The sequence below is a fragment of the Colobus angolensis genome, unplaced genomic scaffold, assembly GCF_000951035.1.
Source record: "Colobus angolensis palliatus isolate OR3802 unplaced genomic scaffold, Cang.pa_1.0 Scaffold26, whole genome shotgun sequence".
In the NCBI taxonomy this organism is placed as follows: domain Eukaryota; kingdom Metazoa; phylum Chordata; class Mammalia; order Primates; family Cercopithecidae; genus Colobus; species Colobus angolensis.
Window position 1 is genome coordinate 18,703,849 of NW_012115821.1, and position 24,698 is coordinate 18,728,546.

Below are 24,698 nucleotides of genomic sequence, written 5' to 3' on the forward strand. Positions count from 1 at the left end.
TTTTTTTTTTTTTTAACACATACTACAACTACAACATATATCTTCAGGGGAGTGCTTTCCAAAATAGACCACTTCAAAGGTTGCAAGTTATTCAAATGATGATCCCCTTGCACAAGACAGTATGAGAATTTCTCCTTTGAAATAACCTTCAGAGTCTACAGATAACTCATTCATTCCTTCATTCCACAAACACTGACTGACTATAACGTGCCTGACTTACTGCCACCTGGTGCTGGACTATTATGAATAGTCTCACTGCAGCTCAATCTTTGATCACTGTACCTGAACTTGATTTTTGCCCTCTCCAGTGCAGGACAAATTGCTTCCTGAGGCTCACTGCAGTTCCAGTTAAAAAACACAATAAAAGGTTAGGTGACTAAACAAATTATCATGGTTTTTCACTCTTACTGTAATTGTTGTATACATGACTTTCTTGAATGTTTTTGTTTTTAACAAGTATTCTGAACAAGACTCCTAAATCAGAAGATGCCTGTTTCTTACCCATTAGCAGTGAAGCATGTTTCTGAGAAGCACAGGGATGAGAGGGCAGTAAGTGAGAAGGCCCCCTTCTGCGACAAATGCTTCTCTCTGCCTGATGCCCGGCCATCTGTAGGCAAAACCGCAGAAGCCGAGAGACCCCAAGACAGGAGCAGCACAGCACTGTCCCATACGTCCCGTGCAGTCTGTTACCTTGGATGGGTTGCTGAACACGTAAACCAATGTAACCTAACAAGGAACAGATGATGAGATCTCTGTGAGGGAATAGCATGCCTGACTAATCTATTCAAGGCTTTAAAGAGAAGAGAAACATAAGTGAATTACATTAAGACTCAAAAAGCCTTTGACGTGCTGGCCTATTTTTTAACTGGAGCTGCAATGAGCCTCAGGAAGCAATTTGTCCTGGGCTGAAGATGCCCTGGTAACATGAGCGTTTCTCTGCTAGGCCTGGGGTAATGGTAACTCAGACAGGGGCTAGTGATGAGACTAGCTGTAGTGAGTATTCCCTCCATGATCTCAGTGAAGAAACAATAATCTCTCTAGTCTTGCAATGACACTCAACTCCTTTGGGTAGTGGAAAGCAAATCTAGAGTGATGAGCCACAGTAAGATCTTACAAGCTTGTAACAAACAACTTCCCAGAGAAAAATCCATCATCTGCATTGAGAGGTATTACTCAGACCCTCCTAAAGAGTGGCATGCTCTGGAATTCATCCAAAAAGATCTACCAAGCACCTCTAATGTGCCAGGCACTGCTGTGGGTGCTGAGGGCACGGGAAGAAACACCGCACACCGGAATGTCTACTCTAGTTGGGGAAGACAGAGCATAAGCAGCTCCCTAAGCACCTCTGATATAGTCACACGTGCTATAAAGAAAACAATGACAGACAGCCACCAGGTACTATTTCTCCGCAGATTTAAGCTCAGGGAGTTGCTGTGGCCTAAAGAGTCAACCATGAGGACAGCAGAAAAAGAAAAGAATGACCATTCATTTACCAAGTGCCAACTATGTGCAAGATCCTGTACTCTACCGAGATATGTGAATACAAAAAAGATTCCTGACTCAAGAAGTTTATCCATCTAGTTAGGGAGATGGAGGAATGCCCGCTCAAAATTCCAGTAGACAGGCTGGGCACAGTGGCTCTGTAATCCCAGCACTTTGGGAGGCCAAGGTGGGTGGATCACCTGAGGTCAGGAGTTTCAGACTGGCCTGGTTAACATGGAGAAACCCCATCTCCATTAAAAAAACAAAAATTAGCTGGGCATGGTGGTGCACACATGTAATCTCATCTACTCACGAGCCGGAGGCAGGAGAATCACTTGAACCCAGGAGGCAGAGGTTGCAGTGAGCTGAGATCACACACTGCACTCCAGCCTGGGTGATAGAGTGAGACTCCTTCTAAAAAAATAATAAATAAATAAACATCCAGTAGACAGAAGAACCTACAGGCAGTAAGAGACGTGGATAAAATCTGAGGGAGAGCTCAGAGGTAGAAGAAACTTCTCTGGGTGGGAGACAGGGCAGGGGTGGCTCTGGTGGAGGGGGCCTTAGAGCTGAGTCAAGGGACTAGAAGGATGTATGTGTTGAGCTGGGGTTTTCATAAAATACCTTATAGCACAAAGCATTGTCCTTGTAGAAGAGCGGGCAGGTTTGCACTGAGGTTACCACACTGAAGAAAATTTATCAGTGAGCCAGACAAGATAAAGGAGGAAACACCTACAGAGATCTGGGCCCCCTTAGAAGAATCCAGATTAGGATCTTTTACAATGGAAGGGTGAAGACCCAGGTGTAGTATCATGTGTGTATGTTGTTCATGCATCAAACATTCATTAAAGGCCTCTGTGTACCAGGTCTGGTGCTAGGCATGGAGGACCTGGAGATAAAACATCGAGAACCAAAGGCTGCAGGATCAGGAAGGGTCTGAATGAGGTAAATACAGATCCAAGGGCCAATTCCAGGTCTAGAATGAGAGAGTGGCTCTTGACAGGGAAAAGGAGTAAAGTAAGGCAGAGAGAAGTTACGCAGCATGATTTAGCAGCTAGCCAATGGACACTTGATCCCCAAAGATGGACAGATCAGCAAGGTGAAATTAGCCCAGGGAGCACAGATCAGTCCACGAAGATGGCTCCCATCAGTCACGAAGGGTCTTAGGAAGTCACAGATGGATGCCTAAGCTCTCGATAATTATAACATAAAGAACCACCTGGCCTTGTGCTCAGCCATTCCTCAGGACCTGTACAGGAGACATGATGCCAAACTGAGTGACCTCTGGGACCAGCACGTGTGCTGTCTCATGCTGCTTCCCTGGGCTTGCTTCTCTTAGCCAGAACGCATCCCGCAAAGTCTCTCTGGAATTCTGCTTACAGGATGCTGTCCCCCAGCAACATGGAAGAAAAGTAGATATTGAGCTAATAAGGTAAAGGCATTCACCTCCCTGCCACAACTACTACCACCACCATCACCACAGAGAAATCCAGAAGAAAAACAAAACCAGATAACGACGGCAACAACAAAGCCTGGTCAGCTTGAAGGATACAGTTACCACAAATGAAGAGGATGATGAAGTAGATGCAGACGATCATTCCTGAAGAGGACGGGCCCCCGTAAGCCATGATGCCATCGTACATCACAGCGTTCCAGTCTTCGCCTGTCAGGATCTGAGAGGGCAAACTGGTATCAGCCAGCAGGTGGATTCTCTCCAGAGCCCCTCGGTGGCTGCCTAGATCTGGTTTAAGCTGCCTTTCACAGTCCAGTTTGCACTGAACAAATCCATCTGTTATCCCATGGAATTTCTAAAACATTGTTTTTTAACTACACAAATAGACAAGTTAATTCTTTGAGTGAAAAAAAAATAACCTTATACTTAAGACTTATGTTTTGTTTGTTTGTTTTTGAGATGGAGTCTCGCTCTATCGTCAGGCTGGAGTGCAGTGACTTGATCTCGGCTCACTGCAACCTCCACCTCCCCGGTTCAAGCGACTTTCCTGCCATAGCCTTTCAAGTAGCTGGGATCACAGGCGACCACCACCACACTTGGCTAATTTTTATATTTTTCGTAGAGACAGTGTTACACCATGTTGGCCAGGCTAGTCTCGAACTCTTGACCTCAAGTGTTCTGCCCACCTTGGCCTCCCAAAGTGCTGGGATTACAGGTGTGAGCCACCGCACCCAGCCAAGACTTACGTGCTTTTTCATTACACCCCAGCCCAGTTTTAGCCCCTTCTCCAGAAAGCATGCCCTTTCTGTGTCTCTCTGGAACCTTCGACTACGGATTTAAAAACATTTACAAACAAAGAAAACAAGCACTAGGTGTCTTCTCTGAGTTTTCAGACATAAAGGGTTTCATGCTATGCAAAGTTTTCTGCAACTGGCTTGTGTTTTCATTCAACAACATACTCTGGAGACCCTCTGTGTCAGAAGGTGCACCTCATTCTTTTAACGGCTGCATAGCATTCCACATAGTCCATCAACTGTGGAAATGGATAATTATACCTATGAAATTACAGAAGCAGGAAATTCTAAATGTCTCATGTAAATTTACAAAACTACCTCAAGAGTAGATATCACCAATGACCTGACATTTAATCTTCTCTGCTGATCACACTTGATAATTCAATCTATGATGAAATAGAATCAGATGAACAAGAACAGTAATGAAAAAAAAATGTTCTCTTCCAATGACAGACAGAGCTCCTTTATCTTCAATCTGGACTATATATTTTTAAAATTTAAACTGTTACGGATCACAACCAAACAAAAATGGGCAAATGATTTGAAAAGATAAAGTAATTCACAGAAAAGGCACTACTGATGGCTCTGAGTCATACGAAAACATGTTCAACTTCACTCCTGATAAGAGGAGTATCTGTTAAAAGTACAATGAAACGCCATTTTCACCTATCTGACGGGCATCCCAAAGCATGCTCTCCACTGAGGGGAGAGGCAGTGAGGCAATGGGCAGTGTGAAGAGACTGAGCTAATACAACCAGAAGGAGAGCACTTGGGCAAGGGTTTCAACATTTAAAATGGACACACCCTCTAAAGCAGCAATTCCATTTCTGCGAGTTTGTCCCTACAGCCAACACATGTGCCCTCTGGCACGTGTTCAGGATTACCTACCAGAGCCCTGTTTATGTGGGCCAAGACCGGACAGAAGTAAATGCTTGTCAGCAAGGGACTGGTCATATGAACAATGGCACATCTGTACCACTGCATGGATACAGCATTTCAAAGGAGGGGCAGCCTTTTACGGACCAAGCAGGAAGGCTCTTGAGGACACTTGAAGTGATAAAAGCAAGATGCAAAACAGCACGTCGAGTGAGCTCCTGTCTGTGGAAAGTCACCTATAGGTAGCTTAACTGAGTTGTAGCTATCAGAAAATGCAGATCTAAGCATTCACAAGAAACTGTTTAATGGTGGTTGCTTCCTAGAAGAGGAAATTTGTGGCTGGCTGGGAGAATTATTATTCATTTGTAACATTAGAATTTTGTGCCATATGCATGCATTACCAAAAAAAAAAAAAAAAAAAGACACCAGTTGCTCTGAAAGAAAAATTTCTTAAAAAAAAGAATGGCTGATTAGCAGCCAAAATTTAAGTATAATTCAAACAAATTCAAACAACAAAACTATGGCTTACAGTAGATTATATATGCCTCAAAATGGCCAGGTGGGAAAGAATTGTCCAGATTATTCCCTTTGGTCTCTGGATTTCTTCAGAAATGGGTAAGTGACTCATTCACGGCAGAGAGCTGGGCATGGAAAGGGCCACCACAGGACCCAGCTGTCTGCTGCCTTTCCTCTCTGGCAGGGCTCTGCAGCTCTCATCACACAGGAAAAGCAATGAGGACAGGTGGGTCTTTTAAACTTATCCATCAGACCCTGTCCAAGGAGGAGGGTTTTGAGCACCTCAGCTTAGAATGAGGGGAGCGTCTGCTGCTGCTCTGAGCAGCAGAGCCATCGGTGCCTCTCTGCAACCACCGTTTCCTTCCCAGCCACTGCCTGCAGAGGCCTCACAGCACAGGCATCCTCAGAATCTGTGTGTCCTCATTGCATACCAGGAGGAGGACAGAAGGGCCAATGGCTGTCACAGTTCCTACCACTCTGATTCCTCCAACTACACACCAAAGAATAGAGGCATGAGAATTCGCTTCTTGTGTATATCTATTATAACTAAGATTATAAACTGGCCTGCCAACAAAAAGTAGCAAAGGAAAAAAGAATTTTAGAGTCTGTTTCAAAGAAACCTCACAAAATCAATCAAAAAGTTTTCTGAGAAGAGCTTGAGTGTGAAAAACATTTTTTATTATTTTATAATGTAGCTAGAAGTCTTTAAAAAATTACATCACATAACATAGATAGCTGGAGGATGCTGCAGAACAAATAACTTAAATGACACAAAATTTACCAGGCTATCATTAGGGCAGATATGAAAAAAATGGAGTCCTTTTGTCTTCCTGAGTGTGAGCAGACAAGAAGGCAGAGGAGTTTTAGCTGCTGCTCACAAAGTGCTTTTCGGGGAACGGAGGGAGGACTCACCTGGAACACTGTGAGAAGTGCTTGAGGGAAATTGTCAAAGGTGCTCCGCTTGGTTTGCGTTTCATCAAAATTAAACTTGCCGCCAAATAGCTGCATCCCAAGCAAGGAAAAGATGATAATGAAGAGAAAAAGCAGAAGCAACAGCGAAGCGATGGACTTCATGGAGTTTAACAAGGATGCCACTAAGTTGCTCAGGGAAGTCCAGTGCCTATAAGTCAAGATGAGGGTGTGAGCTCAGAACACCCATGTGGGACAGAGCAGAACATCACCTGCCCGGGGACATGATGGTCGCCGCCTCTTGTTCATAACACATTTGCAGTGGGACCCACATTTCCTTACCTGGTCACTTTGAAGATTCTTAAGAGGCGCACACACCGGAACACAGAGATCCCCAGGGGAGACATGATTTCCAGTTCCACCAAGATCGTCTCAGTGATTCCACCACACACCACGAAGCAATCAAACCGGTTGAAAAGAGAGACGAAATATGCCTGGAGGCCCAAGCTGTACATTTTTACCAGCATCTCGCAGGTGAACAGAGCCAAGAGGACTTTGTTGGCAATATCTGGAAAGACAAAGGGGCACCTATCTTCAGGGTCTCCCGCAAGACACTCAGACGGTTCCTGACCCTCACATCTTCCTCCCTAACAGACCCCACAGGAAATATGCCAATACTTTGTCTCTCTCTTCAATACCTCACCCAGGACAGAAATGTGGCCTTTGCGTGGACAGTCTGTCCACCAGGCTTTGGTCCTGCTTCTGCTACGAGCTAGGTGTGTGACTCCGGAGAAGTTACTGGATTTCTCCAGGTCTCAGTGTCACTGATGACAAAATGGGAAGGGGCAGCTCATCACATAATCCTTGACACCTTCCAGCCCTAAAAGCCTATGATTCTGCATTGACACCATCAGGTTATACATATTTTTTCATTCAATCACACAAAAAAGACCTGTCTGAATTTGTTTATGGCATGATGATATCAAAAGCAGTCACCTATCAATGTCATTTCCAACAGCTGAAAATACCACCAAGCAGGCTGGAGAGGTGGAGGGAGACAGGTTTGACTGGATGAAAGGAAGGACTTTTCAAAGGCTTAAAACTGTCAAACCCAGAATGGGCTGTCTCTGGGGATGAGTGTCCCACACTCCACTGCTGGAGCATGCAAAGCAGGGGAACCAAAACCATCTGCCACAAGTACTACAGGGGAAAATGAAGCGTCCCCGATGAGCACAGGGAGAAGGGGTTATGAGGTCCCTTCCGGCTCCTAGAATCCTCGGTCCTAGGTTGGCTCAGGGTCAGGACAATTAGATGCTCAGCATTAAGCGGCTCCAAGGTGCTTCACTACACGGCACAGACGGCACCCTCGCTCTGGTAGGTGCTGTGTCTGGATAGTTCTACCAAGTTTGTCCTCACTAGAAACGTTCTGATACTTCATCATGCAGCGATCAGATAAGACCAAATGGCAGCTGGACAGCCACAGAAATCTCTAGTTCAGAACAAAAAAGGAACGGCCTCTGCTTGTACCTTGAATCTGTGTCAACCAATCTGGTTGATTGTAGTGCTCAGAGGAAATGGTTAAGGTGTTCAGAAACACCAGGACGATAACCAGCCAGTAAAACGTGACAGACTTCACGGCGGCCCTACATCTTCTGCGATTGAATCGGTTCCAGCGACGCCAGCGTCGGCTGAAAGACAAGCAAACATTACTCCCTAGATGACAGATACAGCATCTGAGTATCCAATAAATAGGATTGAGAGATAATTTGGCTTTCACTCTGGAGGTCCAGATTGGGGTGGGAGTACAGGAAGTAAAGATGAGCACAAATGGCACAGAAATTAACAGACCTCATAATAAAAAGTATGTTGGTCTTAAAATGCGACTTTTAAAAGTATTACATTGACTTGATCACACTATCAGTTTCCTTCCTTATGGCTTACAGATAACTCCAGAATCTGTCATATGCAGCCCTTAAGTGGGTTAGAAAATCTAAATATTCATAGATTCATGTGCAGATGCAAAACTACACTTGCACACATATGCAGTTCCTATATCCACCATATGGGATGTGGATCTGCTCATGCCATCAGTGCAGAGAGCCACTTCGCTTATTACACACATCTCTTGCGGCATCTCAATCACCATACAGAATTTACCAGGCAGCAAAGTGCTACAAAGCTAGTTTTTTTTTTTTTTTTTTAAAGGGCATCTTTTCAATCCTTTCTTACATCTCTGAGGTTCCTTCAGAGCCTGGAGAGTTGTCAAAGCTGAGTAGGACATGAATTTTCATACTGAGTCATCAGGTGCCCTTTCTAACTAGTGATGCTCAAAATATACCTTTAGGAGAAGAGCCAATATTGAATCGTGTTTTCATAAAAATAAAATGAGCTGAGCCAAACAGACAAGTAGCATGTCCTCCACCCACCTTCAGTTCCTGTTTGTGATCAGAGAAAATATTTTCTCCCTTAGCCTGTCTCCTCCTAGAAAACCTTCCCTGCCACAAGGGGATGGCTTGGTAAAGTGTGCCGTGAGCTGCAGCTCAGTGAGCCAGATGCCATGAAAGGGCCAGCCAGTTGGTGAAATCAGTCCTCTCCAGGCTGTGCTGCCTCACTAACGACAATGGGGTACTTCCTCTGGGGGCCTGAGTCAAGAGGAATCTCCAGGCTACCCTGGCTGACTCAGCTGTGTTGCTAGGCAAAAAGAAATCTGTAACCCAGGAAGTGAGCAGAGAAAGAGTTGTGCTAACTCTTTCCCAAAACCTGGATCAAGCAAGGTGCATTTTATTATTGCTCTTGCCGTGTCGTTTCCAATGGAAAGAGCAGCTTCTAACATGTTGGCCAGCGTGGAAAAACTCTACTAAGGACACTAAAGACTGTCCCACTCACAGCTGGGTTTCTCCTGGGACGCAAAACTCGGCAGACACAAACTAGTACTCTATCATACTGGTGAACCACAGCGTGCCTACCCATTTACATTTGATGGACCTTTGGGTTATTTCCAGCTTCGGGTAAGTATGAATAAAACTGGTATAAACACTCATGTTACAACTTTGTATGGGCATATACCTTCATTTCTCTTATACAAACACCTTAGAAGCGGGATGTCTAGGCCACATATAAACACAGTAAATATATGTTTAAACTTTATGAGGAACTACCAAACTATTTTTTTAACGGCTGTGTCATTTGACACGTCCACCAACATTGTATGAAAGTTCCCACCAATCAGCATCCTTGTCAGAACCTGGCATTGTCAGATATTTAAATCTGATTCACTCTAATAGGCGTGTAGTGGTATCCAACTGTGATTTTAATGTGCATTTTTGTAACAACTGATGGTCATTTCATGTGCTTATTTGCTACCACATCTCTTCTCTGGTGAAATGACTATTAAAAAATTTGCCCATTTTTTATTGGGTTTTCTATTATTGACACTCTTCTTTATGTATTAATCTTTATACATATGGGATACCAGTCCTTTATCAAATATTCTTTGCAAATATTTTTCTCCAAGTCTGAAGCTTACCTTTATATTTTCTTTTGAAGAACAGAAGTTTAATTTTGACAAAGACCAATTATCTGTTTGTTTTCTGTTACAGAGGGTATACTGGGTGTTGCATCTTCAGAAAACTTTGCCTAACTCAAGGTCACAATGACTTTCTCCTATGTTTTCTTTCTGGAATGTTCATGATTTTATATTTTATATTTAGGTCCTTGTCTATTTTAAGTTAGTGTTTATATATAGTAGGAAAATGTTTTTGTTGAAAAATAACACTCAGACGGAAAAGTACACAAATCATAGGTATATGGTTCAATGAGTTTTACCAACCGAACACGTAACCTACACGCACATCAAGAAATGCTAGTACCTTGGGAGACTTCTTGAACTCCCTTTCTATGGAAAGCTTTCGAGCAGAAAAGTGACAAGCAGCATCTCTCTTAGGGAAACGACTCAGAGAATAAGGAGAATTAACGGGGAGGCAAAAATCGTTACTGGGTCTTATTGGTTTGTTTTGAGGGAGATTTTTGGCACCAATTACACTGCCCCCTAAGGCAGGCTCATAGGATGCAACTGACTGACTGCAATTTGGTATCAATGTTATAACCCATAGAGGAAAACTCAAGTCCTGAGCAATTCTACATAAAATTCAGAAGCGAGAACATACAAAGGCAACACACAGGCTAACGAAGAAACAGAAAGAAGATACTGACCTGAGTTTGGATTTTGAGATGGCTTGACTGAAAGAAAGACAAAAAGTGTTAAGATTCTGGTTCCGAGGGCTTGAGCACACACTCCCCATCATTTCAGCTGAGATATCATAAAAGCCATGCATACAGCCTGGACTTAGCACCCCTGGTTACCACAGCAGGCCAGCGGGGGGGCAAGGCCAGAGCAGAAATCGGGGTGCCGCCAGGGCCAGAGAAGCAGACCGAGCATCGTTGAGGCCCAGGTCAGGGAAGACTCAGCCAGATTCCCTGCGGGCCCTGGCAGCAGGCAGTGATGCAGGGGCCAAAATGAAGGCAGCAGAGTCTCTCCTGCCACTCATCTCAACAGCAGCATTTGCTGCTACTACCACAGAGGGAGCACTTCACTAGGAGTCCCAGTGCTGCCATTCTCCCACTGGGGGAGTATGGGAAAGCAGCATGTCTTCTTGGGCCTCAGCGTTCTCATCCATAAAATGGGGATGACAAACCCATTCTCTGTCTGCTTCATGATGTCTCAGAGAGGGCAGAGCAAGAGAATGGAGGCAAAATCACTTCACAAATGGTTGCATATTCTGCCCATAACACATCATTTTTATGAAACTCTGCTAAGAGTAAGATTGAGTTCTCTTAAAAATGATACCTGCACTTTACAGAGATAAGACCTGAAGGATACCAGCAAGCAGCAAACAAAACCAAACTGCACAGGGCTCCCCCACAGCAGGCAGTGCCCAGCACATTCTGCCCTGCTGGTCCCCCCAGCCACCCCCCGCCCCGCCAGCTGCTGCAGCCCAAATCATCTAGAAAAAGCCAGTGAGTGTTAATGCAATGGTGCCTTCCATCAGGAGGAGAGGCTGGTGCAGGGCTCCAGGGAAAAAGTGCCAGGCACCGAGAAGGCAGGGCCTCGCCATCCAACCGCCAGGCCTGAGGTTAGGAAGGTCCCACGAGCAAAGGAAAACTTCAATACGTAGCACATTCTAGTCAGCAACTCTGCCACAGAAGCTCTTCTTCAAAAGCACAAATGCCAAACCCAGGCTGGAAGGAGAATCAGGCCTTTACCCCCACCGCCGACACCCAGAGGGCCCCGCCTTGGCCGCGCCTCTCCGTCTCCACCAGCACCTAATGGACACAGCAGGTGGCCAGGTTAACCACCACACTCTTCATGGGCTCCACTTACAGGAAGAGGCATGTGAAATGCGGGGAGGGGGTGTGCAGAAGGGATAGCCCTGGCACAGGAGGAAGTGTGGCAAGGGGTACGAGAAGCCTTCCCGCCCACCACTCCCAAGGCGATGGCCCAGGGCTCTGCTGCAGCCTGGGCCATCTTCCTCACCATCTGCTTCTCTGAGACAATAGGAAGTGAAGGAGGGCGAGTGCTCCCCACACTCACCAGAGACTTCCACAGCAGCCTCGGGTCTCGCCTTCGCCGCTGACGTTCTCTGTGTTCACTGACTCAGTCTCACTGGTGGGCATGCTAGCTGTGGGGAGAAGATGGGCTTCAGAGAGCATGCGGGTTATGCTGCATGCCTGGGAGCAGGCCAGGTGGGAGCCTCTGCCACCAGGCAGACCTCTGGAACCCAGGAGGAGGGCGACAAGGGCCCTCAGAGGCTCAGCTGGGCTAAGAGAGTGCCAGGGAGCCAGGCCTCTCCACCGCAAGTGAGCCTCTGTGCCCATGGCCTGTAGGGAAAGCACAGAGTCCCCCTCCAGAAGGACATTCTATCCACCTAGACATTTCCAAGAAAGGAAGCCAAGGGATCAAAGTGAATCCTGTGGCTGGGTATAGCACCACTTTATACTCCTCATCTCTGGGATCAGACTGAGAAGCCACCAAAATGTACTTTACAGGTACATCTTTGCTTGCCCCAAAAGGTGCATGTAGGTACCATGCACAACATTTTTTAGAGTTAAGAACTCTATTTTTTTTGCTATTTTACCTGATGCTGAAGTTGTGCTGAGCTTGTGAAGCCAATACGCAGAAAGTTCTTACCCAGTAAGCTGGCCCTAGAGCACCAAGGAACTAGAGCGTCACGGGTGAGAAAAGAAGGTTTTTATCAACCAGTGAGCAGAGGGTAAGGTTGACTCTGGTCCCAGTGCGACTGGGGTCTCTGGGCCCGTCCCACTCCTCCATGGCAGGATCCTGAGCAGAAGTGGAGGAAATGTGGAAACACGCCCACTAGAGTGTGGAGGTCCAGGGGCCACCCAGGGCCACCATCTGGTGCATGAGCGTCTTTTCTCATCCACTTGATTCAACCCCATAAACATCATGAACACAGGCTGGAGCCCAGGCAGTGGAGGAGGGTGGGGGCACAAAGAGGGCACATAGCACCCCACCCACCTGGAACAGGGGTGAGGAACAGGCAGCCCCCAGCTCACTTCCATTAGCTGTGAAGAGAGCTACCTCAGGGGTCTGTGCAGGAGGTTCCAGAGTAAAGAATAATTAATTCTGCCGGGGGGCAGAGGTAAAAGAGGAAGTCACCGAAGAGAATCCACGTGTACTTCCTTTTTCCTGAGGCACGGCTTTGAACTGTAGTGACTGTTTTTACAGACCTTATGGTGTCAGCAGGAAAGCCTGGCCCGTGGGCTCGGCCCATGTGGCTCCCATTAGCAAGGATGCCTCAAGTTTCATCTGCAAATACTGGTAGTGGGTTGGAAGCCCTATGGCAAAGATTCTGAGGCCTAGCCCAGGCTCAGAGGGAAAGGAGCTGGATCAGGCAGCTCTGCGTAGGGGGCTGTGTTCTGCCCGGCTTGCTCATACCAGACTTCATAAAGGTAATAACAGGGATATAGGTGGAACCTGGCTCAAGGAACCCAGTGGTCTGAGAAGTAAGTTTTTTGAGGATACCAAAGAAGATCCCTGATCTGTTCTGCTTGTGAGTGCCCGAGGAACTGAGCCTGCCTGCACGGGAGCTTCCACAGCCATGCCCAGGAACACTGAGGAAAGGGTGTCAAAAGTTAAGACCAAGTGAGTAAAATTATAGACTCATGTTACATCGCTGGTACTCTCATAGAATAATTTTCTTCTCTCCTAAGTCAAAAGAAACCAATTACAAACCTTGATTTACTTTTTCATTATTTCATGCAAAAACAAACAAAAAAACTGGACAAAAACAAGCAAACAAAAAACCGAATCTAATCATGGAAAAACCTAAAAAAAAAAAAAAAAAAAACTCCATTAACACACACTGACACACAAGAAGCTATTCACACAATTCTCCTCGACTGTTCCTCACTCTGATTCAGCAGAAAGGCTAGGAGATTGCAAAATCCAACAAAGAAAATCACAGTGGGAGACCCTTTTGACATCTGACCATGTGTCAGTTCTGTGCAGCGTTTTCCTTGGTGGTTACTGCAGTGACTGAGGGGACCAGGAAGCAAGGGCAGTACGACGTGGGGAACCCACAGTCCTGGTTCTGTTTTCTGAGTCTCCTGGGCAATGGGCCGCCTCTCTCCAGCCTTCACTTTCCTGTCTCTAAAATGGTGGTGTGAACGTCACAATCTTGAGGATCATTTCCATCTTTAACAGTTTGCTGTCTCATAGTTCTAATATTAATCATGTTGGAACATTAGTCATTATTTTCAAAAGAGCAAACTTCTGAACAGATTAAGTCTTTGTGGCTTTTTAATCTCTGGAGTCTTGTCTCATGCTGGTATCAGTACAGTCGCAGCATTTCATTTTAAAAACAATCTGATTGAAAGAGATAAATTACATATTTTCTATGGGAACAGGGTCATCAGTTAGCATTTCTGGCTCCCTGCCGGCTATTAGTGTATGAAATATTCTAGTTGCTCCCTAGACTAATTGTGGGGAAAGACAAGAAGTAAAACCAAACTCCCCAAACAGCCTTGTGCCAGGGCTCCACTGAGGGCGAGGGAGGGTCCTCCTGCTCTCTGAGCTGACTATTCTTCAGCTGGGTTGGGATGGTGGCTGACAGCAGGTGCACAGGTTGACCGGATCTAAGTATAGCCCCGGGTTTGTGACCTGACTTCTGTACACCACCATTTCCTCATCTGTGAAAGGATAAGAATGAGATGAGGCATGCAGAGTGCTGGGTCCCCAGGGCTTGATGATCAGTGAGGCCCACACATGTTAACTCCATCATCTCAGAAAAGCTCTCTTGGAGCTCCCCGGAAGCAAAGCGACCAATCCAGTGTCACTTCGCCCTGGCCACTTTCATCATTGCACAGTCGCATCTAGTGTGAGCAATCTTCCATACCTCTGAATCAGCTTTGGCTATCACTCTCGGTTTGTATCTTCTTTTTTTTCTTTTTTATTATACTTTAAGTTCTAGGGTACATGTGCACAACATGCAGGTTTGTTACATATGTATACATGTGCCATGTTGGTGTGCTGCACCCATTAACTTGTCATTTACATTAGGTATATCTCCTAATGCTATCCCTCCCCTCTCCCACCACCCGACAACAGGCCCCAGTGCATGACGTTCCCCTTTCTGTGTCCAAGTGTTCTCATTGTTCAATTCCCACCTATGAGTGAGAACATGCGATGTTTGGTTTTCTGTCCTTGTGATACTTTGCTGAGAATGATGGTTTCCAGCTGCATCCATGTCCCTGCAAAGGACACAAACTCATCCTTTTTTATGGTTGCATAATATTCCATGGTGTATATGTGCCACATTTTCTTAATCCAGTCTGTCATTGAGGGACATTTGGGTTGGTTCCAATTCTTTGCTATTGTGAATAGTGCCGCAATAAACATACATGTGCATGTGTCTTTATAGCAGCATGATTTATAATCCTTTGGGTATATACCCAGTAATGGGATGACTGGGTCAAATGGTATTTCTAGTTCTAGATCCTTGAGGAATTGTCACACTGTCTTCCACGATGGTTGAACTAGTTTACAGTCCCACCAACAGTGTAAAATTAGAGACTTAAATGTTAGACCTAAAACTATAAAAACCCGAGAAGAAAACCTAGGCAGTACCATTCAGGACATAGGCATGGGCAAGGACTTCATGTCTAAAACACCAAAAGCAACGGCAACAAAAGCCAAAATTGACAAATGGGATCTAATTAAACTAAAGAACTTCTGCACAGCAAAAGAAACTACCATCAGAGTGAACAGGCAACCTACAGAATGGGAGAAAATTTTTGCAATCTACTCATCTGACAAAGGGCTAATATCCAGAACCTGCAAAGAACTCAAACAAATTTACAAGAAAAAAACAAACAACCCCATCAAAAAGTGGGCAAAGGTTTGTATCTTCTCTGTCTTTAGCTGAGTTATTGTCTAACTTTGCCTTCTGTAGGCATAGCCATAGCAACTTCTCCTGTCATAGCTGTTTGACACCTAAAGAGCCACAGCACATAAGAAATAAATATATCCCAGAAAGATGTTGCCAGGGCTGAGGAGAAGTGGAGGCAGATGGAAAAGGAAGAGGACAGTGCCTACGCTAGAAATTGGAGACCTCATTTGGTCCTCGAAACAGACCTTGATCCAGCCCCTAAATCTGGGCAGAGGAAACACACTCTGACCAGGCCCCTGGCAGCCTATCTTCTCCAGCTACTTACTCCCTACCACAGGACAGAGAGCGTTCCCTTTTCCAAAAATATTTGAAAAGATCAGGCTCAGTGGGTATAACAAAGATCTCGTTTATGAAAAATAAAACATTTTACCCTTTACTTGCATTAGGCATTCATTTTTTTAATGTTAATAAATTGATACGACTTTCCCTTCCTTTAGCCCCAATAGGATCTCATCTATGTTTTTTAAAAATAAGGACAGAAGAATCATAGACTGTTACAACCAGAAGGGGCTTCTGAGAGTATATGAGCAAACTCTTGATTTCTCAAAGGAGAGAACTGGCCAAAATGCCCTGGGACACGCAGCTGAGACTGAGAAATCTCTTCTGACTTCTGCTCACCACTCTTTTCAAGTGTGTACTGTGGTTTTGGTGCATACTTAAATATACTGGTATACATTTTGGTGTTAGATACTTAAAATTCCACAAATCAAAAAGTTCCAAAAAGCCAAATGAGTCTATTATCTACCAGTGCTGGTTTACTATTCTGATGATCTTTATTAACCGCTCAAAATCTGGCATATAACCAGATCACTTACAGGATATCAGCCCAGTGACCGAGGATAGTACAAAAATCAAGCTGCACTGGTGACGACTGGGCTTTTATAAAAATCCAAACAGAAAGAGTCATAAAAACTCATGTAGGTGGCCGGGCACGGTGGCTCACGCCTGTAATCCCAGCACTTTGGGATGCCGAGGCGGGCAGATCACGAGGGGAGATCAAGACCATCCTGGCTAACACAGTGAAACCCCGTCTCTACTAAAAATGCAAAAAATTAGCCAGGCATGGTGGCGGGCACCTGTAGTCCCAGCTACTTGGGAGGCTGCAGCAGGAGAATGGCGTGAACCCGGGAGGCGGAGCTTGCAGTGAGCTAAGATCACGCCACTGCACTCCAGCCTGGGCGACTGGCGACTGAGCAAGACTCCGTCTCAAAAAACAAAAAAACAAAAACAAACAAACAAAAAAACCCAAAAAACTCGTGTAGGTAAAGCCATGAGCAAATTACTGGAGCACATGGGCTTCTCCTAACTGGCTTCCATAGCATTATGACTGCCCCATTTAGGTGATGGCCTTGTCCCCTTCAGCAGGGACTTAGTGTTAATTGCTGATAAGTGGCTAGGCTTTATTAGGGGTGCAAGCAGACCCCTCAGACCTCCCCACATTGCCGACAAGTGCCAGTCCCCTACCATAGAAATAAGCACCAGGGGCCATCTGCAAGCTGTGAGGCCTCTTCCCTGGCACATTCCAGGAAATTGGAATGTTAGAGTTTTGTTAGAGTTTATTTTTTATATAAATTTAAAAACTACTTTCAGTGAGTCTGGGAAAAACCAAGCACAGGAAAGCCTGTGACCTGTGAGAGGATGCTGGCACTACAATTTGCCTGCTGAAAATCCGGGGAAGCTCAAGGCCTAAATTTTGCAATCTATTCCAGGCATTGGGATCTCTGGGAAGAGCTCCAGGGCAGACCCTTAGGCTTAGAGTGTGGTGGACTGAGGTGGGGCCCTGGGTGCCACTGGGGGTGAGGGGATGGTGGCAGACAGCAGCCCTGCACGTCCCAGATGGTAATTAGAGTTTCCAAGGCCTTTGCAGCATGGGCAGCCGGGCCAGGCCCCTACTTGGAGCACTCTCTGTGGATGTGGGTCATGGCGCTTCTCTTTAAGATCTTGTACTGGGCCAGATGCCATCATGGGCAATACCACACACAGTAAACCAGAGAAATGTGCTGCTTCTCAGGCCAGCACAACTAGCATTTTCACTGAGGTGTAGACATTTATCCATCTACTCTCATGCTGAAGGACAACATTCATCTCAGCAAAATGTGTCAGGCTTGTGAATTCAGAGGCAAATCACACACACACACACACACACACACACACACACACACAGAGCAAATGTTTATGTGTGGGTCTAAGCAGGCAGCCTCAAAATTATGTTCACCATTAACAGGTATAGCAAAATCTCAGATCAACCTTCAGTGATGGAGGCTGATGAGGTAAAAAATGATGGAAGAAATGTCAGGAAAGCCTGGTTCTTATCAGGTGACAAGGGGACAAGGGCCTCTTTTCCCCTACGCTTGGCTACCAGATCTGTAAGATGAGCTGTAGGACAGTATCAACTCTAAGATCTATTTACCTCTGACCTGCTATAACTGCAGGAAGGCAGAAACGCCCACACGCTGGCTGGTTTTACTACCATCTACCAGGGGGTTTCCCTTGTATTCCCCCAGCTCTGCAAGGAGGGGAGGGCACAAGAAGTGAGCCCCTGCCCACCACCCTCACGAGGGGAGCCAGGGGTCAAGCCAGCGGCCTGCCCAGAAGAACTGAGTCCAAGTTCTCTGCATGCAGAATGTCCCAGAGAATGCGGTACAGCGCAGGAAGCAGTAACTCCCCAGAGGCCTCAGGGTGTCACAGGAGAGCCCCAGTCCTCCAGTCAAGGCACCCCAAAGGGAAGGCTTGCCACACATCAAACTGAGCCCAGAGCCCTCCGGTCTCCTTCTAGAACCTGTCCCATTAGCAGTATAATTCACAGATGTCTTTGGCCTCAGAGCCTCATTCTTCTGTTCTCCACAGGACAGGCCTTCTTGCACGCTCAGGAATTTCTTTTAGCATTTCCTTCCACCTCCAAGCAGTCTAAAGCTTCTCATTCTTTTCAAAGGAAAGGGTAGGGGGTGAGGCTGGACAACTGAGCAGTGGCTGAGTTGTGACTGCCTTCCTAGGGGAGAGGGTACCTGACACCTAGATCTCATGTTTTCATCTTATTTTCATGACAAATATGAGCAGTACCACGACATACAGGCCTGACAAATCCAGAAGCAGCCCACACACCCCCTAAAGGCACATGCACATGCTAGTAGTGACACATTAGGCCACCACAGGGTAACAGCCTCTTGCTGCTGTAAAGAAGCCAGGTTCTTCTTGGAGAATGTGGGTCAAGGCCAGACCAAGGTTTCCATGTCTCAAGCAAGAATTATGCCCAGACAGTAACTATCTCCGCGTGTCCAGGGACAGGGACAGCCCAGCACCCATATGTGGGCTCCTGCCCCACCTGGTGCCAGCAGGGTCGGGTCCTTCCTGAGCCCCCAGATATTTCAGTCAATAAAAAGCCATTCCCACTCAAAATAAAGTTCCTTAAATGTGTCAGCCTGCTTCCTCTCCCTGCAGATCTCAGAAAGACAGTGGAGAAGCCACAAGAATCCTTAGAGAATCACAAGGCCCAAGCCTGCATTCAGGAAGGCAGAACCAAGGAGGGGTGTTTTTTCTGGGGACAGAAATCATTTATCTCCCTTTGGTAACCTCTCCAGAGCTATATCCCTACATTAGTCTTTAAAGACATTTTTCCTTATGTCCATAACACTATTTCCTGCTTAGTTGAAGGCCATTCTTCTCGCTAACACCTTCAGGTGCTGCATCAAGCCCAGCCTCCTGTTCATAAACCTTCTGTGAACACTACAGCTAAAAAAGGCAGCCCCAACTCTGCCCCCAACTCACTGTCCCACCTCAGGCAAGTTCCGCCTCCTCCTTCCCCTCCTCTGGGGGCCACAATGTGCTGAATGACAAGGGCTTATATCTGATAATGTCTTAATTCCTTTTTCACTTTTAGGCCTTCTGATGAGACCTAGACTCTAATATAACCCTCTTCAGCTATCCATGGGTTGTTCCTGTCTGCATCCCATAACCTCTGAGCTCAGCATTCCCACGGAGGCAGAGGCCACTTCAAAGAAAAGAGTATAGTGTGTCCCCTCTGTTCCCTTAGTGGCTGGCTTCAATTCCCTGCGGTCTGAATCTTCTTAAACAGACTTTCACCAGGGTCAGGTGACCAGAGCCGATCCTGGCAGCAGAACTGGGTTGACTGCACTGGTGTGCACAGGCAAAGCTTTGTGCTGCTGTTGAACCACTGCTATGACTTGGGAAGAGCAAGGCAGGGAGCCAGGTGCTCACCTAACCGCCTGCCCGGGGATGGGCCTGACAGCTACTCCAGGGATTCTCAGGAAGGGTATGTTTAGCATTATTTTAGGACATAACTGGAAATGTAACTTTCCCACAGGAGCCCATTCTCACTTTCAAAGTCAAGTGTCCCCAAATCTTTGTATCCCTGAAGTCTATTTTTAGTTTTTAAGAGACAGAGATCTCACTGTTACCCAGGCTGGAGTGTAATGGCGCAATATCACTGACTACAGGCTCAAACTCCTGGGCTTATGCAATCCTCCTGCCTCAGCCTCTCAAGTAGCTGGGGACTATAGACATGCACCACCACAATTGATTTTTTTTTCAAATTTTTGGTAGACACAGGGTCTCACTTTGTTGCCCAGGCTAGTCTCAAACTCCTGGCTTTAAGTGATCCTCCTGCCTCGGCTTCCCAAAGTGCTGGAATTACAGGTGTGAGCCACTGCACCCAGCTAATTTCATTCTTAAAGCTGCCACTACAACTTTGACATAATCCTGGGCAAAGTAGCCAGAGACTAAGAGAGAGAGAAGCAATTTGAAACGTGTAGCCTGGAGAGAAAAAAAAATCAATCAAATAACATTATTGGAATTTCTAAACAGTTTAAATTTAAAAACATCATTTGGGGAAAAGTATTTTAAAAGTCTGTCTTCCAGTCTAAGAATATTCATGCTGAATCAAATAAATTTTTTGAGTTGGTTCAGCTGCTTCTTTATAAGGTACAGTTCAAACAAAAAGAAAACTGCAATGCTATCTTGGTAAGGGCACCTTATTTTGGAAAAGTCCAAGAAGAAAGAAATCAAGCAATTAAAATATAGGCATCTTCTGAACACACCACACGGCACATGCATTTCACACAATGCCTATATGCAAGGAAAAGGTATCAGAGATGTTGCGGAAAGAGAAAGTTCAGTCTCAGTAATTTACCATGATCTTTAGCCCTGCGTTGGTGAAAGCAGCAAAACTTCTTTTTCTTCTTATCCTCTTTAAGCAAGTCGGCCACTGTGACCCCTTCAGGTTGAACACAGGCAATTTCATTACAAAGCAGCAGAGGGCAGCAACAGCAGCTAAACCAGGGCCCCACGAGGCCAGCCCCGCCAGCCAGGCGGCCTCACGCAATGGACGCCCACCTGCCCCAGTCCTCCTCCTGCTAGGAATCCAGCTCAGGATGGGAACAGTGGAGAGGAAGTGCCCTTTCCACAGCTACTGACAAACATCTGTCTTTAAGAACCTGTTGTAAATCAACAACCAGCTAACCCATGCTAGATAAAGGTTTCCAGGGTTTGGCTTCCCATCTAAGAAGGGTGTTAAGGAAAGGGCATTTTAGGGAGAGTCAGGAGCCCTGCGTACTGACTGGCTGTGTGATTCCAAACAGCACTACCACATGGGATGGACAGGTGGGAGTTCAAAAGGTAGGCTCTGGACTCTGACAGGGCAGGTCTAATCCCAGCCCTGCCACTTCCATGTCGGATGGCCATGGACAGGTTACCTGCTACTGCGAAGCCTTAGTTTCCTCCACACCTGTAAGATGTCAATAACAGTTGGACCTGTACCACGTAAGGTTGTCGTGAGAGGCGAACAGTAGAGACACTAATAAAAGGCACGATCAATCACCACTACTGTCATCACTACGACTCTCCCATGACCCCCAGGTCACAAGAAATGACTCTAGGATCTCTAACCCCCTGCAGCCCCGTGATTCCATGATCGCTTTAAGCCGGCTAGTCTTCAGAGTACAGACTCCGTACTCTAGGGAAGGGTTGTGCGGGGCATTGTGAGACAGTGGCAGGAATGCTGGAGTAAGCAAGGGCGTGGGGAGCACAGACACCTGCACACACTATGGGTGCGCAGAATACTCACATTCTTAAAATGTGCATCCTTTCTGACACAGCAGACCCTTTTCTTGTATCCTCTCCCACAAAAATGTGAACACGAGCATGTAGACACAGGGGCATGTGTTTGCAGGGGTTAATGATGGTTAGCGTGCAGACTGTGGCAGAGCTTGGGTTCAAATCTCAGCTTTGCCACGTAAGTCACATGGCCTTGGGAAGCTACTGAACTGCTTTGTGCTTTAGTTTCCCCACCTGTCAAGTTCCTGTCTCACAGAGCTGTGTGAAGAAGAATGAACGAACGTATTCATCCACAGCCCTTGGAACAGTGTCTCACACACAGAAAGCACCTGACAAATGCTAGTTATTATCACTCTATATTCTTTCATTCAAGAAGGAAGTAACGGCATGCTTATGTGTGGCACAAGCGCTGTGCTGGGTGCAGCCACACAACAGAGGGCAGAAACAGACCCTATGCCTGCTGCTCCCATGGAGCTGATTGTCTCGTGGTGGAGAGACCTCTATAAAGTAGAGGTCCACGTGCTGTAGAGTGTATAGTCCATTGTAGCAGTTTTTATAATGGCAATTTATTGAAAAGAGCCAACGTTTTGCTTTAAAAACATGGGAATTATCTGTGGTACATGGTTCAGTGAAAAATACCTGTGTTGGGCATCTTAGGGTGGAAGCTCTATGCATGCTGTCTGTGTCATGTATTATGCGCAGTGAGGTGTGGAAGTAGAGGCCCCAAACTTCCTAGTCTGCCTCTCTTTAAGGAGAAGGAAGAGAGAATTTTTTTCTTACTTTATATACTTTGAAATTACATGAACTCTTTATGTAGGCAAATATTACTTCCATAACTAAAAGGTATCAAAAACAGATAAAACAACCCTGATTTGAGACTGCAAACCTGGCTGGAGTACCTACTCCTTGTCTCCACAGTGGGGCAACAGTCCCTGAGTTCAGCTCCCATCAGCTCTTAGGAGGCTGAAGGTGATGGCAGACATGCAGGCACCTTCAGAAATTACCACGCTTCTATCACCCCTGTGGAGAGAGTCCACCTGGCCAGACAACTACTCCCAGTGCCACCGCAATGGAGAGAGTCCAGCCACTGACCCTACGGCCAGCCCCTGAGTCAGCCCTCCCACTTCCCAGTGAAAGCACTTCCAGCTGCCTCTCCAGTGAGGGCTCTTGACCTGGACGCATATTTACCGTATGCCACTCTAACTGCTGCTGTTTGCTTTACAGCTTTTAATTGAGTATTTTCCATTTTGAACTTGTGCCTTGAGGTAGTTCAGTGGTGACGAAAGCAGTTTTATAAATCACAATTTCAAAACACAGTCTTTCAAAATAGGACCAGCAAATTGCTATGTCTCATGCTTGCAAACAGCTATGCCATCCTGGTTTTCTGTCCACCCCCAAAGCAAACATTGCAGTAAGAGGCAACTAGGTAGCACATGCAAAAGGGAGGCAGCTAGGGCAACCTGCTCCAGCAAGCCCCAGGGTGGCAGAGTCCCCGGGCAGGCGGGCAGGGGCAGTGCCCATAGCCTCCAGGACCACTGAAGAAGCAGAAGAGAGAGAGGCTGTACTTGTGGTCAGAGATGAAGTTTCAGGTATGCCCCTCCCTTTCTTTGGGCATTAAATATCTTTACTTAGATGAATTATTAATCATTAATAGTTCCTACAATAAAACTGCCCTGTTTTTCTGGCCACAATTTTAGAATGAGCTCCCTTTAAAATGATTTCATTTTTAATGCTTTTTTTTTCAGACTAATCACTGACAATGAGAAGAGTTTAAAATAGAATTTTAGGCTTCCAGATTTTAATGGTCCTAGCAAAACTCCATTGTTAACTCAGAAGCAGCTGCATACGTCTAAAAAAATCACTTTGAGATTTGGCAGGGTTTCTTAAGAAACTTGAAGCTCAGCAAAAAGTTAAATAAATTATCCTTGAAAATGTACCAAATGCTCAGGAACTCACTTCAAAGGGAATTTTGTCCATTCAGTTAATTGTGTAACACTAGCTTTCCAATAGCACATTTATGAAATTGACATCTTAAATAATCTATGAACGCACAAAGCTGGAGCTACCTGTCACCAGTCACCAGACAGCTCAGTCAGAGGCCTGATTGCCTCTCCTCTTCTTTCAAGTGAATGCCTGGAACAGTGTGATATTCAGCCCCTGATAGCATCCTGGACCCAGGAGTTCTGAACCTGAGCTTCACATTAGAATCCCCAGGGAACTTGAATGAAAAACAGCCACCCGTGGCTCCCACCCCAAAATGAATCAAGAGTCTTAAAGGGTGGAGTATGGCATCAAGGAGTGTCCAAGCTCCCCAGGTGATCATAACGTACAGCCAGTGTTGGGCATCGCAGATGCAGGCAGTGACATTTAGCAGATCAGAGAGAAAAGATAATGTGAGCGCATCTCCAAGTACTTGACTTGACATCTGTTCTCTGACAGCAAGCACCGCCAAACTGGAAATGGACTTCAAGAGCCAGAAAGCTGTGCTGCCCTATCTCAAAAGTGACCTAGTTAACAGATGTGTTTTCCATCAATACTTCAGAACCTTATAGTTTCTGAACAGAAAAGTACAGGGCAATGGTCCTAAGAGGGAGGCCCCACCCTGAGGCTGGTTATAGGTCTGGTAGAACCTTCAAAAATATTCTGTTTAGGAAAGTCAAATACTGCATGTTCTCACTGATAAGCAGAAGCTAAATAATGTGTACACATGGACATAGGGTGTAGATGGAATAATAGGTGTTGGAGACACAGAAGGGTGAGAGGGTGGAAGAGGGGTGAGGGATGAGAAATTACTTACTGGGTACAATGTACACTATTTGGGTGATGGTTACACTAAAAGCCCAGACTTCACCGCTATGTAATATATCCATGTCACAGAACGGTATTTGTACCCCCTAAATTTATACCCCCAAAATTCTGTTGAGGTCAAGTTTTACTGGTGTCTGGTGAAAACAGCAACAGCACATACTACAACTATGACATCTCCTACCCGTCACAGAACATTCAATTGTCACAACAGCCCCATGGGGAGATATATCTTTATCCCCTTCTTGCAGACAAGGAAAGTGGGGCCCAGAGAGGTTGAGTAATTTGCCTAACACTAAAGTCCAAATTCCAAGTCACAAAACTCCA

At 45.9% G+C, this 24,698-nt stretch overlaps 1 protein-coding gene across 4 annotated transcripts in view; it reads right to left on the reverse strand.

Annotated features, from left to right (window-relative positions):
* The window catches only part of CACNA1D (calcium channel, voltage-dependent, L type, alpha 1D subunit), a 327,099-nt gene that overhangs the window by 83,684 nt on the left and 218,717 nt on the right, over positions 1–24,698 (reverse strand). For 3 of the 4 annotated variants that reach the window (XM_011947282.1, XM_011947284.1, XM_011947283.1), the window contains exons 10-15: positions 11,621–11,708; positions 10,243–10,269; positions 7,558–7,718; positions 6,373–6,598; positions 6,034–6,241; positions 3,035–3,155 (exon numbers count right to left, since the gene is read on the reverse strand). In XM_011947282.1, coding sequence (XP_011802672.1) covers positions 3,035–3,155; positions 6,034–6,241; positions 6,373–6,598; positions 7,558–7,718; positions 10,243–10,269; positions 11,621–11,708 — 831 coding nt within the window. Of the gene's footprint in view, positions 1–3,034; positions 3,156–6,033; positions 6,242–6,372; positions 6,599–7,557; positions 7,719–10,242; positions 10,270–11,292; positions 11,353–11,620; positions 11,709–24,698 lie in introns of all 4 variants that reach the window. The other variant, XM_011947281.1, reaches the window with a different exon arrangement.